The sequence below is a fragment of the Trachemys scripta genome, chromosome 6 (genome assembly GCF_013100865.1).
Source record: "Trachemys scripta elegans isolate TJP31775 chromosome 6, CAS_Tse_1.0, whole genome shotgun sequence".
Taxonomy (NCBI): domain Eukaryota; kingdom Metazoa; phylum Chordata; order Testudines; family Emydidae; genus Trachemys; species Trachemys scripta.
Window position 1 is genome coordinate 81335216 of NC_048303.1, and position 15885 is coordinate 81351100.

The window sequence follows — 15885 nt, forward strand, 5'->3', positions numbered from 1 at the left end:
GCATTGGAGAAATATAAAATTCCTGTAACTCTGGTTAAAATGCATTTGGATTGGGAAGGCTCGAAAGTTACCTTGAAGGCTGGGCTAGTTAGACAGCATTCCCACAGCAATGCTGGTGGGAAATGATATTCTTAATAGGTGCAAGATTGTTAAAATTGTAACCCATAGTAAAAAGGAATAATTGTCCCTTGATCTCAGAGAATTGTGCAGATAAAGAAACAGCTGTCAGGGCAAGGGACAGCCCTATCTCAGTAGGAAGAAGCAATGTGCTTTTGAGTGTGGGAGGTGCTGAGGCCAGCTCTTGCATAACAAAGGAAAGTAGTATGCTCTTAGAGCTGGAGGATGGGAAGAAGTAACCCCTGTTACTGAAGAATCTGTCCCAGCTGCCAGTTTGTTTTGCAGATGAATGAAGGACAGACCCCACTCTAGGGTGCATAAAGGGATATGTCCTGAAGGGATCCTCCACTGAAGGGAAATGGGGAAATGTTTTTTGAAAAGGTAGGGAGACTATGCAGGGAATGTCCCATGGAGGGAAAGCCTGGGAAAACCTTACAAGCAGCTGGTTGTACCTGCCCAGCACCAGGACTGTCCTTTTGCGGGTCATTTAGGGGCCCAGAAAACCTATGAGAGGTTAAAGAAATATTTCTACTGGTCAGGGACACAGAATGAGGTGGGAGATTATTGCAGGTCTTGTGAATTATCACAAAAAAGAAAAAGACCTGCAGGACCCTAGAAAGTTTGTCTCCACCCCTTGCCTGTAATACAAGAGGCATTTTATAGGTTTGCAATGGACACTGTGGTCCCTATCCCACGTCCTACCCAAAGGGGGAAGAAATATATCCTGCCACAGTTTTTGGGTTCAGGGAACTTTGAACTGATGCCTGTGGAGTAGCCAGTGACTAAATCTTATTGCATCATTGCCGAGGGTATTGATGCTCAAATGATAAGCAATTGAATCACTTGTATACTATATTACTGTATTATAAAAGTGTATAGAGTGAGGTCTTTTCTGAAGCACATGCTTGCTGCGCTGGTGCCTGGAGCCACCGCTGAGTAATACTATATGAAGAAATTTAGATACTTAATGATATTATGCTTTAAAGCTTGTGACTAAACCAGGAGACACAGATTCCCTGTCAAACAGGAGAGAAGGCAGCTATCTACCAGTCTCCTATGAACAAAGGCCAGACCCCAGTCTAGAATGCATAAGGCAGCTACCTATCTGTCTCCTATGTAAATTAAGCACAGTGGAATCAAAGCAATGGAAGCCCCATTTACATACAGGGGGATGGGAAACCCACAGGAAGGGAAAATCAGCATGAGGTCAACCTGAAGATCATTGAACTTTTGAAGATAAAAGCAAGGATAGAAGCCATCTTGGGCATCCATCACTAGACAGACTCAAGGGAACAGAGCTCTTGCATGCTGAAAAAGATGGGTCCTTCAACCACGGAGAGGCTGAAGTCTCTGGAAACTGAATACAGGTAAGAAACCTGCTCAGACAAAGATCTTTCACTTAGGAAGATGAGGGAAGCTTGCATCTTGTACTTCTGTTGAAGGTCCTGACTGAACGAAAGTCACCATGGCTGGGAAGAAGAATGATTGGTGAGAGGAATGACAGTTGAGAGAGACCATCTTCAACAAAACCTATACCCTGCTAGATTAAGTTTTAGACTTTTAGATGTGTTTTCACTCTTACTTGCTTGTACCCTTTCTAACTTTATTCCTTTTATTTGGCATCACTTAACCTATGTCCTGCTAATACATTTGTTTTACCATAGCCCAACTCAGTCCTGTGTTTGCAGGGAAGGTGTAGTTACCTCAGTTGGGTTAATAAGCTGTGATATACTTCCTTCTCTGTAAAGGAACAAATGAACCTTATTATTTCTCTGAACTATCCAGGAGTGGGCTGAATATTGGGATAATTTGGGACTGGGTGTGTGTTAGGGTCCCTTGCTGGTTGTAACTGAGACTGGTAGACACCAGAGTGGGGCTGTAGATGGGCTGCTGGGATCAGAGTTGCTGAACCAGGGCTGGCTATGTAGCACACACATTCAGGGTGTGGCCTACATGCTTGTGGGCTGGCTCTGAGCATCCCAGTCTGGAAGCTTCAGCAACAAAGCATTGTTAGCAAGGCAAGTAGTGAGGCAACCCTCCACTAGTCTGAACTGCACCTAGAACACCATGAGAACAGCCAGTTGGTGCTTTTTGTTGTACCATTCTTGCTGTTTGTCCTTACACTCAATGAGCTCTCAGTGAACCCTACTTTTATTGGAAGGAGTCTAAGGCTTTACACTAAATATATAACACCACTTATCATGCTTTTAGAATTTGAATGTTTTTCAAGACAACACTTGCCACAATCTTGTGTGTGTTGAGAGAGACACTCCCATTATGTCAAGAATTATATAAAAATCTGGTGCCACGTGATTTCTATAAACAGAGGAAAATGAGAAATAGAGAAAAGAAAAAGCCTGGAAAGAAGAATGACTGTTGCTCCCTGAACAAAGAGCAGAAACTTCCTTCTTTCATCTTAGAAATTGGAACTTGTCAGACAGTTCCATTAAACTTCAATTTTTTTGTTAAACTATAAGTGACTCCAAGGAACTATACCTAGGGTTAATGGAATTAATTGAAATCTATAAAAGGAAAATGTAGACCTAATGGGACAAAACTTACTGTCAGCATCTAGGTTTAACTCCCATTAACTTCCACTGAAATTTCACCATATAACTGTGAGCAGAATCTGGTCCATCATTGGGGAAAAATGTACTAGTAGTGAAGTCTATTAGACTATGGGTTAGTCTCCTAAAGGAACGATTTTGAGTTGTTTTAAAACTGGACAGAACAAACTCCAAAAAATTGACTGTTTGAAACATCCTGAACTGAAAGGGAGACGGAGAAGATGACCTAAATAGAAATTTTCCTCACATTTTAAGAGTTAGTTGGAGCTCAATTAATGAATGACTCAGAATAGTCTAGATATTTTTTATAATATATCTATCATACACAAGGTTTACCAAATAGCCTTTTAAATCTACCTATATCCTGACAGCTGGGGACAGAAGAAGCTTGGCTGCAAATTAGCTATGATTTTACATTTTGGTTTTTAAATGTGATGTTAGTGCTTATGGAAGGTCCTGGATTGGTTGAATTGGAGACTGAAGTCTTCCATTTATGAAGGGGGGAAAAAAAAAAGCCAGAGTAGAGCTCATGCAAACTCCCCATATTATTCCACCAATGTGCTTCACCTGAGATTCAGATGGACATTCTAGGGATGAGACAGTGGTTCAGTCTCTGTATCCATTCACTCCTTAGTTTCTGTGCTGAGGGAAGTGTTGGGAAATCTTAATAGGTAGGCAAAATCTATTGTGTGTATGTATATGTAATATATATAGGGTTTTTCCAATACTGTTTTAAAAATAGACTATTTTGTATTGTTAAGCTGTAAAGAAACAAACATCTTTAATATTTAGGTCCAGATTGTAGCCCATATCCTGCAGGGGCACATAAGAGGTACGGAAAGAACACAAAGAGCATTTCTGTCTTGTTCCTCTGTATAGAGAATGGGCACAATCCCATGAGAGAGTGCAGAAGGACACTTGGGGAAACAGCAAGCAGTGAATCTGTGATAGGGAGCTGTACTAGGCAGGTAGACATCCTGATATGTCCACATACTGAAAAAAGCTCAAAGAGCCCAACTACATGTAGTTTATGTTCCCAAATAAAAGCTAACCATATTTTTTATTTTGCTTTATGAAACACTTGCCTATGGCTCTCTTATGTGTCAATGATTCTACTGATTTGAAGGAAAATGAAGTCAAAGCTCTGTCATTTTGTTTCTTCATTTTTTATGAAAATCACATGCAAAAACACAGCATTAAATAACAGAATATTATTTAAAAATACCTTTGCTTAGTTTCCAAATTTTGCACACCAATTCTTCAGAAGTCAACTAAATACAGTGTTGTTGTTTGTTTGTTTTTAGTGAAATATTTGCTGATTTTTTTTTGTGAAATTTTTTTCTCTTTAGTCTTGAACATCCAGGAAAATTTCTTCTTCAAAGTTCTTTGTATTTTGAGCCTGATTTTTTTTTCAGATCCAAAGCATTGTTATGATGTGAACACACCCTGTTCTCTAACTTAATGGCCCAAGGAGTGTATATTTGACTTTCTTTACGTGGCCTATTTTGTCAGTACAGAAGAATCCAGTACATTTCTTCCCTACCTATGCATCACCTTGCTTTATCACAGCCTAAACATAATTTTAATGAATTATTTTTGTGTGACTATATTAAAAAGTTGCCATCGTTTCTTTGTGAAACTCAGAAAGAAGCACAAAATTATTCCAAATATGATGTATACTCTTGCTATTTTTGGGTAGAAATTGGAGTTAAATGGCAAAACCTTTTATGTATGTGACTCCATTTTGATCCAGTCCCCTTAATCATTTAATCCCTTATTCCCTACGAAGGTAGTCTTAGAAAATCACTAACCTGGCCCCAGGTGCTGAACCAGTGGTTTTGACTGGGGTCCATCTGAGAGATACTGAAACATAATATAGAATTTTAAATTACAGGATATAGTAATGGCAATGCAAACAAGTCATTACTAGTATGCTGAACTAACAGTAACACATAAAACCCAATTGTTTTAACATATAATTGGTTTTTCTGGACTGCAGTCATGAGTTCTGCTTAAAAATTGCTTGCACAATATGTCCGCATAGTTTTCAGAGCACAGTAATTCACATGAATAGAATGTGAGGTGTAAGAGAGATTTTGTAGTTTTGTAGTCCACTATAGGAAAGTAGTATGTATTTTACTTGCAATATGGGCAACATTTTAAAAAAAATTAAGTGCCCAAGTTGAAAAATGTTGGCCTATATGCTCACTCTTGGGTCTCACCTCATGTGCATAATATGAAAGACAATAAGCAAGTTACTGATGATTAAGAAATTGTTCTATATTCACATGGCATATGCAAAAAAAAAAAAAAAAAGACTTAAAGGGCCTGATTTTGAGGCTGGCTTCCACTTTTGAAAGCACAAATTTACGTTCACAAAAATTGTACCTGCAATTAATTGTGGGTGCAAATGCTGTCAATTAGACATCTATGTACCTGCATGAGCCCAGAGAAATGAGGGCTAAGTTGAAGACTTTTTTGGAAATCTTAGTATGAGGAATGAATGTAAGTCTTCAAGCTAATTTGTAAACTGTCTTTAGCTGGTCAAGTTTATGATATATAGAACCCACTGTCCTTATTCTGGTAAAACGTTTAGATTTTTAATGCAGGAATTTTTCATTGGCCTGGAAGCTGCATCGTTCTGTGCAAAAAATATTCTGTGTTTTTGCAAGAGTGGGACTCAAAGATATTTTCTTAGAATCTGAGTGATGATTTTTTTATAACAGAGTAGATTTACTTACCAGTACTGAACATATACAGGTCATCAACAGCTTTTCCATAATGAACTCCACCATAGACATAGATATTTTCCCCTATTACTGCTGAACTGTGTCTGAGGGTCTGAGGTGCAATGCCATTGGTTTTTACCTTCTGCCATGTTAAAGAACCTAAAACAACAAACCAAAATTTTAGAGAATTTTCCTCTACTTTCACCAAGTAGAAAGGGAAACAAACATTTTCCATTTTAGTTTCTACACATGATACAAATTCTCCTCAGCACAGCAGCTCTATGACAAAAACCATCACATCTGTCAACATTTTTCACACGAGTGGCACACATGTGAGGGCTACGGAGCAGATATGCTCCTTGAGTCTCTGCAGGACTCTGATGATTTCTAGCTCTTTTTAAAATATAAGTTTTTTGGATTTTTTCCAATTCCACTCCCTGGATCTGGTGACTTGTATATGTGTCAATAGCCTAATTCCTCTAGGAACAAAACCTCTGCTTCCCAAAGAATGGAATATTTGGAATTTTTATCCACTTTCTCTATGCTGGCTCAGCATCACTGGCAGGCACACTGGTGGGTAGCTAATGCTCTGTTCACTTTCTGTGCACCTGCTTTGGAGACAGAGTAGCAGCTGTATAGTGCACACTCATTCCTGCAAGCTGGTACCAAGGTTTGTGAAGACTGTGCAGGGGTGTGTGTGTGTGTGTGTGTGTGTGTGTGTGTACACATATAGTAGGGTGGGTGTCTTGCTCTCTACAATCAATCACTTAGTGAATTATTGTTTCAAACTCTAAAATAGGTAAATATTCAGATGATATATCTGCCTTATAAAAATATGGCAAGATTATGTTTTGGCAAAGAGGCTATTTGTGGAGGTAGATGTCTAGTCCTAAAACTAGGGAAGAAACAGAAATTTGTTTCTGCAAAAATCAGCAGGAGGGGAGGAGATATTTGAGGATTCTGAGACGAACACGTGTCCTGATCCTGCATCAGAATTCATGCAAGTGAAAGGAGACTTGCTCAGGTGCTGGGATCTAGCCACATGGATCTGATTGCAGGATCAGGGCCTGAGAAAACAAGTGACACACACAGACTGGAGGAGCGGGGGGAGAAGGAGACAGATAATATATTTAAGTTCTCTGACTATATTTACATCTCATTAGGAGATGAATCACAGAACATAAAATTACCACCTTTCAGCCAACCTATTCCTAATTCAAAATAAAGTATCAAGCAGATTATATTGGAGACTAGCAAACTGCAGACAGAAAACCTCACAGATTGTACAGTCTGCTGGAGGTTTGTCCATTTTCCTGTGTCACTATCACACAGACCAGTTGAAAGTCTATACTCATACTAAGGTGGGGAGAGTGTGTGTTGAAGATAAAAGGAGAAAAAAACAGACTGACCTCATGGTAGAGATACTATTTCAGAGCACAAAATCACTAGGAGGAGGTGAATGAGGTATTTTTAGAATAAATAACAGAAATATCCAAAACATAAGACCTGGTAGTAATTGGGGACTTTAACTAACCCGGCATCTGTTGGAAAAGTAATTCAGCAAAACACAAAATGTCCAATAAGTTATTGGAATGTGTTGGGGAAAACTTCTTGTTTCAGAAGGTGGAGGAATTACTGAGGGAGGGCAGCCATTTTAGATTGATTCTGACTATCAGGGAAGAAGCAGCAGAATAAGACTTCAAAAAGGAGACTTTTGCAAACTCAGAGAACTAGTAGGTAGTGTTACATGGGAATAAATCTAAGGGAAAAAAAGAAGTTCAGGAGAAATCACAATTTCTCAGAGATAATTTTTAAGACACAACAGCCAACAATCCTGATGCAAAGGAAGGAGAGAAAAAATAGTTAGAGGCCAATATGGCTGCATCAAGAGCTCTTTAATTATTGAAAAATTAAAAAAAAAATCTATAAAAAGTGGAAACATTGAACAAATTGCTAAGGATGAGCACAAAAGAGGTGCACAAGCATGAGGGGATAAAAACAGAAAGGCTAAGCCAAAATGAGTTACATCTAGCAAGGAACATAAAAGCCACTAAGAAGAGGTTCTATAAATATATTAGGAGCAAAAGAAAGATGAAATCAAGTGTTAGTCCACTACTTAGTGGGAAAGGAGAGCTAATAATGGATGACATCAAGAAGGCTGAAGGGTTTAAGGCCTGTTTTGCTTTAGTCTTCACTAAATAGGTTAATGGTGACACACAATTCATATTAACAACAAAGGGGAAGGAACATAAGCCAAAGTAGGGAAAGAACAGGTTAAAGAATATTTAGATTAATTAAATGGATTCAAGTCAGCAAAGCTTGATGAATTTCATCCTAGGGTACTAAAGGAACTAGCAGAATCCAGTTTTGGAACCATTAGAGATTATCTCTGAAAATTCATGGAGGACAGGTGAGATCCCAGAAGACTGGAGAAAGGTACTATGTTTGCCTATCTTTAAAAAGGAGAACAAAGAGGACCTGGTACATTATAAACCAGTCAGTCTAACTTTGATACCTAGAAAAATACTGGGATAAATTATTAAACAGTTAATCTGTAAGCACCTAGAGAATAATAGGGTGATGACAAATCCATGTTGGCTATTACTTAAGAACAAATCATGCCAAACGAAACTAATTTGCTTCTTTGGCAGGGTTACTGGCCTAGTGGATGGGGGAAGCAGTAAACATGATAAATAGTATCTTGATTTTTAGTAAGGCTTTTGACACAGTCCGACTGTGGGGTGAAGAAGGGGTCTGTTGTAGGTCTGGTATTATTCAATATTTTCATAAATGACTTGGATAAGGTAGTAGAGAGTATTCTTATAAAATTTGCAGATGACACCAAGATCGGAGGGGTTACAAGCACTTTGAAGGACAGGATTAGAATTCAAAATGAGCTTGATAAATTGGAGAATTGATCTGAAATCAACAAGATGAAATTTGATAAAGACAAGTGCAAAGTAGTGCACGTAGGAAGGAAAAATCAATGCACGACTATGAGATGGGGAATAACTAGTTGGGCAGTAATACTGCAGAAAAGGATCTGGGGATTATAGTGGATCACAAATTGCATATAAGTCAACAATGTGATGCAGTTGCAACAAAGGCTAAAATAATTCTGGGGTGCACTAACAGGAGTGTTGTATGGAAGACGTGAGAGGTAATTGCCCCACTCTACTTAGCACTCGGCCAAAGCTGGAACGTCCAGTTTTGGGCGTCACACTTTAAGAGAGATGTGGATCAATTGGAGAGAGTCCAGAGGAAAGCAACAAAAATGATAAAAGATTTAGAAAACCTGACCTATGAGGAAAGGCTAAAAAACTAGGCATGTTTAGTCAAGTGAACAGAAGAATGAGAGGGGAATTGATTAGTCTTAAAATATATTAAGGTTGTTATCAAGAGGACAGTGATCAATTGTTCTCCATGTCCACTGAAGGTAGGACAAGAAGTAATGGGCTTAATCTGCACCAAGGGAGAGTTAGGTTAGATATTAGGAAAAAATTTCTAACTATAAAAATAATTAAATATTGGAATAGGCTTCAAAGAGAAGTGGTGGAATCTCTGTCATTGGAGGTTTTTAAGAACAGGTGAGACAACTTCTGTCAGGGATGGTTTAGGTTTATTTAATCCTGACTTAGCTCAAGGGGATGAACTTAATGACCTCTCCAGGTGCCCTCCAGCCCTATATTTATAAGATTCTTTGCCAAAAATTCCCTGACCTGGACAACCTTTTGCATAAGCTCTAAATTCCACCAGCTCCACTCCACATTGTTGTCTTCTTGGCATTGGTGAGCACAGTGCCATGTTACTGACTGTACCTGAAAAATGTGTTCTCACACCTCTTTATATACAATAATCAGCTGTAGCTATTGGAAAGATTTTAATGCTACTTACCCTCACACAATAGAAAACAGAACCTGCATCTTTAATCCTAATGATAAGGAGAAGCAACCTAGACTTATTCTCCCTATCCTGGAAGATACTATAAGACATCCTTGCTCCAGGAAAGTCTTCTGTGGGCGAGTGGCCCTTCTTCCCTAAGGAAACCAAGCAACTCCAACTCCAAAATAAAACATTCCAAAGCATTCTCTATAGGAGTTACCCTTATCCCAATCTCAAAGTTCCCAGACTCCAGATGAGTAATACAGCCCGTCATACTCAACTATGAAATACATCATGTAACTAGGGTAACCATATTTCCCAAACAGAAAATGGGATACCCCTTGATGCTGTTGCCCATCACTGAAACCCTGCCCCTCCCCCACCCTCGAGGCTATTGCCTAGTCACTGGAACTATGCGGGGGGGGCCCCTCAGGAGGCTGTTGCCTGGTTGCTAGAACCCTGTGCTCCCCACCCCCCCACAAGCTGGAACATGCTGAAACTCCCCCAGCCCTGTCTCCCCCCTACAATGGGGTTAAATTAAATAAATAAAGATATCCTATCTCCTAGAACTGGAAGGGACCTTGGAAGATCATTGAGTCCAGCCCTCTGCCTTCACTAGCAGGACCAAGTACTGATTTTGCCCCAGATCCCTAAATGGCCTCCTCAAGGGTTGAACTCACAACCCTGGGTTTAGCAGGCCAATGCTCAAAGCACTGAGCTATCCCACCCCCCAAGGTGGCATCTCTGCTTGCCTCATCCACACCATACCCCACTTTTTGACAAAAGTGGGCATTTGTCCTGTTTGCTCTTGCCAACTGATCAAGTCAGCAGGAGCAAATGGGACAAATGCCTCCCTTTGGAAAAAAGTTGGGATAGCCAGGACAGGGCTTAAAAAAGGGACTGTCCCGGCCAAAACAGGACGTATGGTCACCCTACACATAACAGGTCCCTATTGGCTCCTCCTGTCCATTAGCACCTCCCTTGTTATTCTATGCTCACAATTGTTTTAATGCCAAATATTCCATTACCATATCCCTTTGTGGCTTCCCCCAAATACACAATACCCTCCGCACCCAACACACACTCACTTTACTTTTATTTCTCAAGGCGTCAATCCAAAGCCCACTGAAGTCATTGGAAAGAATCCCATTGACTTCAGTGGGATTTATATCAGGCCTCTAACTCACATATTAAACATTAGCACAAAATGTACCTACATGCTAATGAGATGAGTTAGCAGATGATACTAAACTGCTAAAGATAGTTAAGTCCAAAGCAGACTGTGAAGAACTTCAAAAAGATCTCACAAAACTAAGTGATTGGGCAACAAAATGGCAAATGAAATTTAATGTGGATAAACGTAAAGTAATGCACATTGGAAAAAACAACCCCAACTATACATACAATATGATGGGGGCTAATTTAGCTACAACAAGTCAGGAAAAGGTCTTGGAGTCATCGTGGATAGTTCTCTGAAAATGTCCACGCAGTGTGCAGAGGCGGTCAAAAAAGCAAACAGGATGTTAGGAATCATTAAAAAGGGGATAGAGAATAAGACTGAGAATATATTATTGCCCTTATATAAATCGATGGTATGCCCTCATCTCAAATACTGCGTACAGATGTGGTCTCCTCATCTCAAAAAAGATATACTGGCACTAGAAAAGGTTCAGAAAAGGGCAACTAAAATGATTAAGGGTTTGGAACGGGTCCCATATGAGGAGAGATTAAAAAGGCTAGGACTCTTCAGCTTGGAAAAGAGGAGACTAAGGGGGGATATGATAGAGGTATATAAAATCATGAGTGATGTGGAGAAAGTGGATAAGGAAAAGTTATGTACTTATTCCTATAATACAAGAACTAGGGGTCATCAAATGAAATTAATAGGCAGTAGGTTTAAAACAAATAAAAGGAAGTTCTTCTTCACGCAGCGCACAGTCAACTTGTGGAACTCCTTACCTGAGAAGGTTGTGAAGGCTAGGACTATAACAGAGTTTAAAAGACAAGTGGATAAATTCATGGTGGTTAAGTCCATTAATGGCTATTAGCCAGGACGGGTAAGGAATGGTGTCCCTAGCCTCTGTCTGTCAGATGATGGAGATGGATGGCAGGAGAGAGATCACTTGATCATTGCCTGTTAGGTTCACTCCCTCTGGGGCACCTGGCATTGGCCACTGTCGGTAGACAGGATACTGGGCTAGATGGACCTTTGGTCTGACCCGGTACGGCCTTTCTTATGTTCTTATGGTATGCTCATCTTTTCAAATAATGATAAACTGTCTGATTGAGACTGCACTTTTTATTTTCATTGTTTTGTAAATTTACATCATGAATTTGGTTTGTACACACCTTGTCCATTACTTGTTCCTTTATTTCCATTGCTACTTACTTGAAAAAATAATTAAAAAAGCTTATTTATCAAAAAATCTAAAGACTTTTAAAAATGTGTTATTTTTGCAGAATAGCAAAACAAAGAAAAATGAATAATGAGAGGGGTTGGTAAAAGTTTACCTCATTTACACATCAGAGCCATACAGCATGTCTGCAGTGTTAAATCATTTTTATAGCGAGTACATATATCATAGGTCACATCTCTGTTACCAGCAACTTTATATAGTATTACCAAACAATCTTAAATAGGTTTATTGTAATAATGCTTTTATAGACCAAATCAATAATGTATTTTTGTAATTACTGACTTCTGCTTTTGATTTTTGAGCCAAATTACATAGTAATAACCTTCAGAAAGCTTTCCGAAATCTTGTGCAAATCCCCTAATGTGTGAAGGCAAATTAGGAGTCACATACAAAGCAAACTGTGTGAGTTACCCTAATGCATATTCTGAAGTCAGGGTTATCAGCATATCTAGGGGAGGTGCTCGTGCACGTTTGTTCATAATATTTTGAAAATTTGGCCCTTACTGTTGAATTTTGATTGTTTGATTAATTGATTATTTAATGTTTTTTACTTTGCAAAATAAATAAATCCAATGATCATACAGTACAAAGTGATATTGATAGTGTTTATATTAATGCCTCTGCCTAAGGAATGTGAATATACACTGAAAATGTGCATTAATCTTTGGGGGAAAAAACCCATTTCCCCCCAAGCCAAATATATAATGTACCTTATACAACGTCTGGGAAAGTGACTTGTACAACTTTTCAAAATGTAGCCATTAAATAATATATGGAGATATACCTATCTCATAGATCTGGAAGGGACCTTGAAAGGTCATCAAGTCCAGTCCACTGCCTTCACTAGCAGGACCAATTCTTTTGCCTCAGATTCCTAAATGGCCCCCTCAAGAATTGAACTCACAACCCTGGGTTTAGCAAGCTAATGCTCAAACTACTGAGCTATCCCTCCCACATTAGTTTTATTTGTTTTATGTATGAATGCTTAAAATTATAACTTTTAGAGGGTCTTGCCCAGGTCTAGCTCAGTGCCTAAAAGTATGTTCCTTTGTGGAACTAGTTACTCTGAGGCTAGGTCTATACTAGGGGAGGGATCGATTTAAGATACGCAAATTCAGCTACGTGATAGCGTAGCTGAATTCGACGTATCCGAGCCGACTTACCCCGCTGTGAAGATGGCGGCAAATTGACTGCTGCGGCTCCCCCATCAACGGCGCTTACTCCTACCTGTGCTGGTGGAGTACGCGCATCGATTCAGGGCTCGATTGTCGTGTCCCGACGAGACGCGATAATTCAATCCCCAAGAGATCGATTTCTACCCGCCGACCCAGGCGGGTAGTGAAGACAAGCCCTGACTTGAAATGTGGTGCATCATGAACTGACATTTGGTACAGAATTAACCTTTCACATGGAAAGTTTACAGCAAGGAATCTCAACTACTAATCACATTGTCTCAGGGACTGAAGTAAGAACACATAACTCAATGAAGACCCGAAGAAGAGTTCTCTGTAAACTCATCTCTCTTACTAACAGAAGTTGGTCCAATAAAAGATATTACTCACCCACCTTGCCTCTCTAATACCTCAAAGAGGCACTCTTAAATGAGCTGTATTCCTTTTATTTCTCTACGGGTCATGGGAAAGTAAGCTCTAGAATTAGAGTAACAGCTACATAGCAATAAACAGAGTAAATCCATTGCCAACCATCTTTATTTAGTTAACTGACTATTAAACAATATCTACACAGAATTAGCTCAATTTTTTTGTGGGATTAGGTCTAATAAATATTTCTGCCAATAAAAAAAAAGATGCACTATAAATGCAGATTCAAAAGCAGATTTTGTTTAGGTTTCATCTTCTAAAACCTTTCATTCTAAGATAATTACAGCTCTCAATCTGTGGAGAGCATAGTCTTTTCCATACAAAAGATAAGGATGCCATTTTTGGAGAAGGGTAGAGATGTTAGGAGTCATATGTGGGGGTGTCTTGATTATTAATACATTAAAATAAACATTGCAAGTTTTCATAGTGAAAGCAGCATATTGCTTTAATTTGAATAATGGTCCCTTAGACTTATCATTACCTTAGTGAACTATAAATAGCACAAAATGTAATCTTATATTTCTACTCACTGAGGTCAAATCTGTAGACTCCTGGAAGACATTCTTTAGCATCCTGGGTTGAACACCCTCCAAATAAATATATCTTCCCTCTTACTACACTGTAATAAAAATAATGATTTTACAATTGGTTCATAAAACATATCCTGAATTATTAAAAGTGATTTATATAGAAAACCCATTACATTTTTTATTAATTCCTGTTAGCAATGCACATATATAAACTGTATTTTGTATCCAGCTGCAATAAAATTTTATCTGGATTCCGATTAAAGTTTTTACCTCCCCACTAATTGTATCTACGCTGTTTAGATTTACTAAAAGGTACAATGTCAAGATGTTTAGGTCCACAGACTTTAAAACTATTATAGAAAAAGATGCCCTCTGATGCCAAGAATCTAGTAAAAAGTTCTCCCCACTCCATCACTGAGTAACTAAAATATTCAGTGCTGTTTTGGCCTCATGATACATCTAAAAACAAATTGGATAGTATTTTATTAACTGAGGAAATTAGTTGGCAGTACCCTTTTACCCAAAAATGGAAACATGTCTATGTATTTAAAGCAAATTCATCTATAAATGAAAAACCTGGAAAGCAAAAGCACATTGATGCAATAATTTGAAATTTAATTCATCATCACTGTTAAAATGGTACCACGTGGCTCTTTCTCAAATTTGCCTAATATAAGCGTTTGTATTCTAGCCACAATTTCCTTCTATTTTTTAACATTTTTTAATATTAATGGAGAAAATGAAAATGGCAGCAAACAAATATCATATATCATCTTATTGACACCAGTGCTTCATAGTTAATGTTTTGAAGTGCTTTTGAGATATAATGCTTTGATAAAAGATGCTAATAAAGTGCAAATTATTTCTTTTTAGTCAGTGGTTATTTCTGCAGTATTGGTTTTGCTAAAGAAGGATTTTGTGCTGCACTTTGATCTACCTATCGCATACTCCCAACTGTTCCAACTGAACAGCACTTTTTGTAGACATGCTTGTCACTTATTGGCTTAAAGTATGGATACAACCTTGTTATAATGATTCATTATCATTCTTGGAAAACAAGGCAGTATTTAACATCCAATGCATTCCAGTATCCCTAACAAATTTTACATACATGAAGATGAATTAATGAATGTTGTTATGAAAATCTAGATTTCTTGAGCCAAGAATCTTGATAATTACAGTATTTCAGAACAGCAGGCTTAATTAACTTAAGCCAAATCACAAGTCTTTTGTATCTTGGATATAAGTGTTTATTTACTTTGCAGGAGCAGGCAAATTTAAAGAGTCCACTGTTATGGCCCACATGGGGCCATGTTATGGAAGTTAGAGATTATAAATGTAAGCCTCAAGTAGAGACCATTTTAAAATACAGTGAAGTCAGTTATTTTCTTCACAGCCAGACTTCCACTTGTCTCTTATCACTGAGGACTCCCTGCCATACAATTGTTTGTCTCTCAGGTATTCTGTCTGTTTGTAGTACCGTACGTATCACATTAAGTGAGTTCCAAACCAACAAAATAAAACATTTCTGAAAAGGCAAATTGTACTTATTTACTACAAACTCCCAAATTGCAAGTATATTGCGATGACAAATAAATAAATACACCCAGACTGAAAGAATAAACGAGGGAATGTGGTCCAAAGGAAGGTGCTCAGGGTAGGTCTACAGTTCCCGCCGGATTGGCGGGTAGTGATCGATCTATCGGGGATCGATTTATCGCGTGTAGTGTAGACGCGATAAATCGATCCCCGATTGCTTTCCCGTCGACTGCTGAACTCCAGCTCGGCGAGAGGTGGAAGTAAAGTCCACGGGGGAGCCGCGGCCGTTGATCCCGTGCCGCGAGGATGCAAAGTAAGTAATTCTAAGTCGATCTAAGATACATCGACTTCAGCTATGCTATTCTCGTAGCTGAAGTTGCGTATCTTAGGCTGGGTCTACACTACCCGCCTGAATCGGCGGGTAGAAATCGACCTCTCGGGGATTGATTTATCGCGTCCTGTCAGGACGCGACAATCGATCCCCGAATCGACGCTCTTACTCC

General features: G+C 38.8%; 1 protein-coding gene across 1 annotated transcript in view; it reads right to left on the reverse strand.

Moving 5' to 3' along the window:
- Positions 1-15885, reverse strand: part of LOC117879209 (actin-fragmin kinase-like) — a 76495-nt gene that overhangs the window by 50567 nt on the left and 10043 nt on the right. The window contains exons 6-8 of the mRNA XM_034774235.1: positions 13844-13932; positions 5426-5572; positions 4496-4547 (exon numbers count right to left, since the gene is read on the reverse strand). Of these exons, the coding sequence (XP_034630126.1) occupies positions 4496-4547; positions 5426-5572; positions 13844-13932 (288 nt within the window). The remainder of the gene's footprint in view (positions 1-4495; positions 4548-5425; positions 5573-13843; positions 13933-15885) is intronic.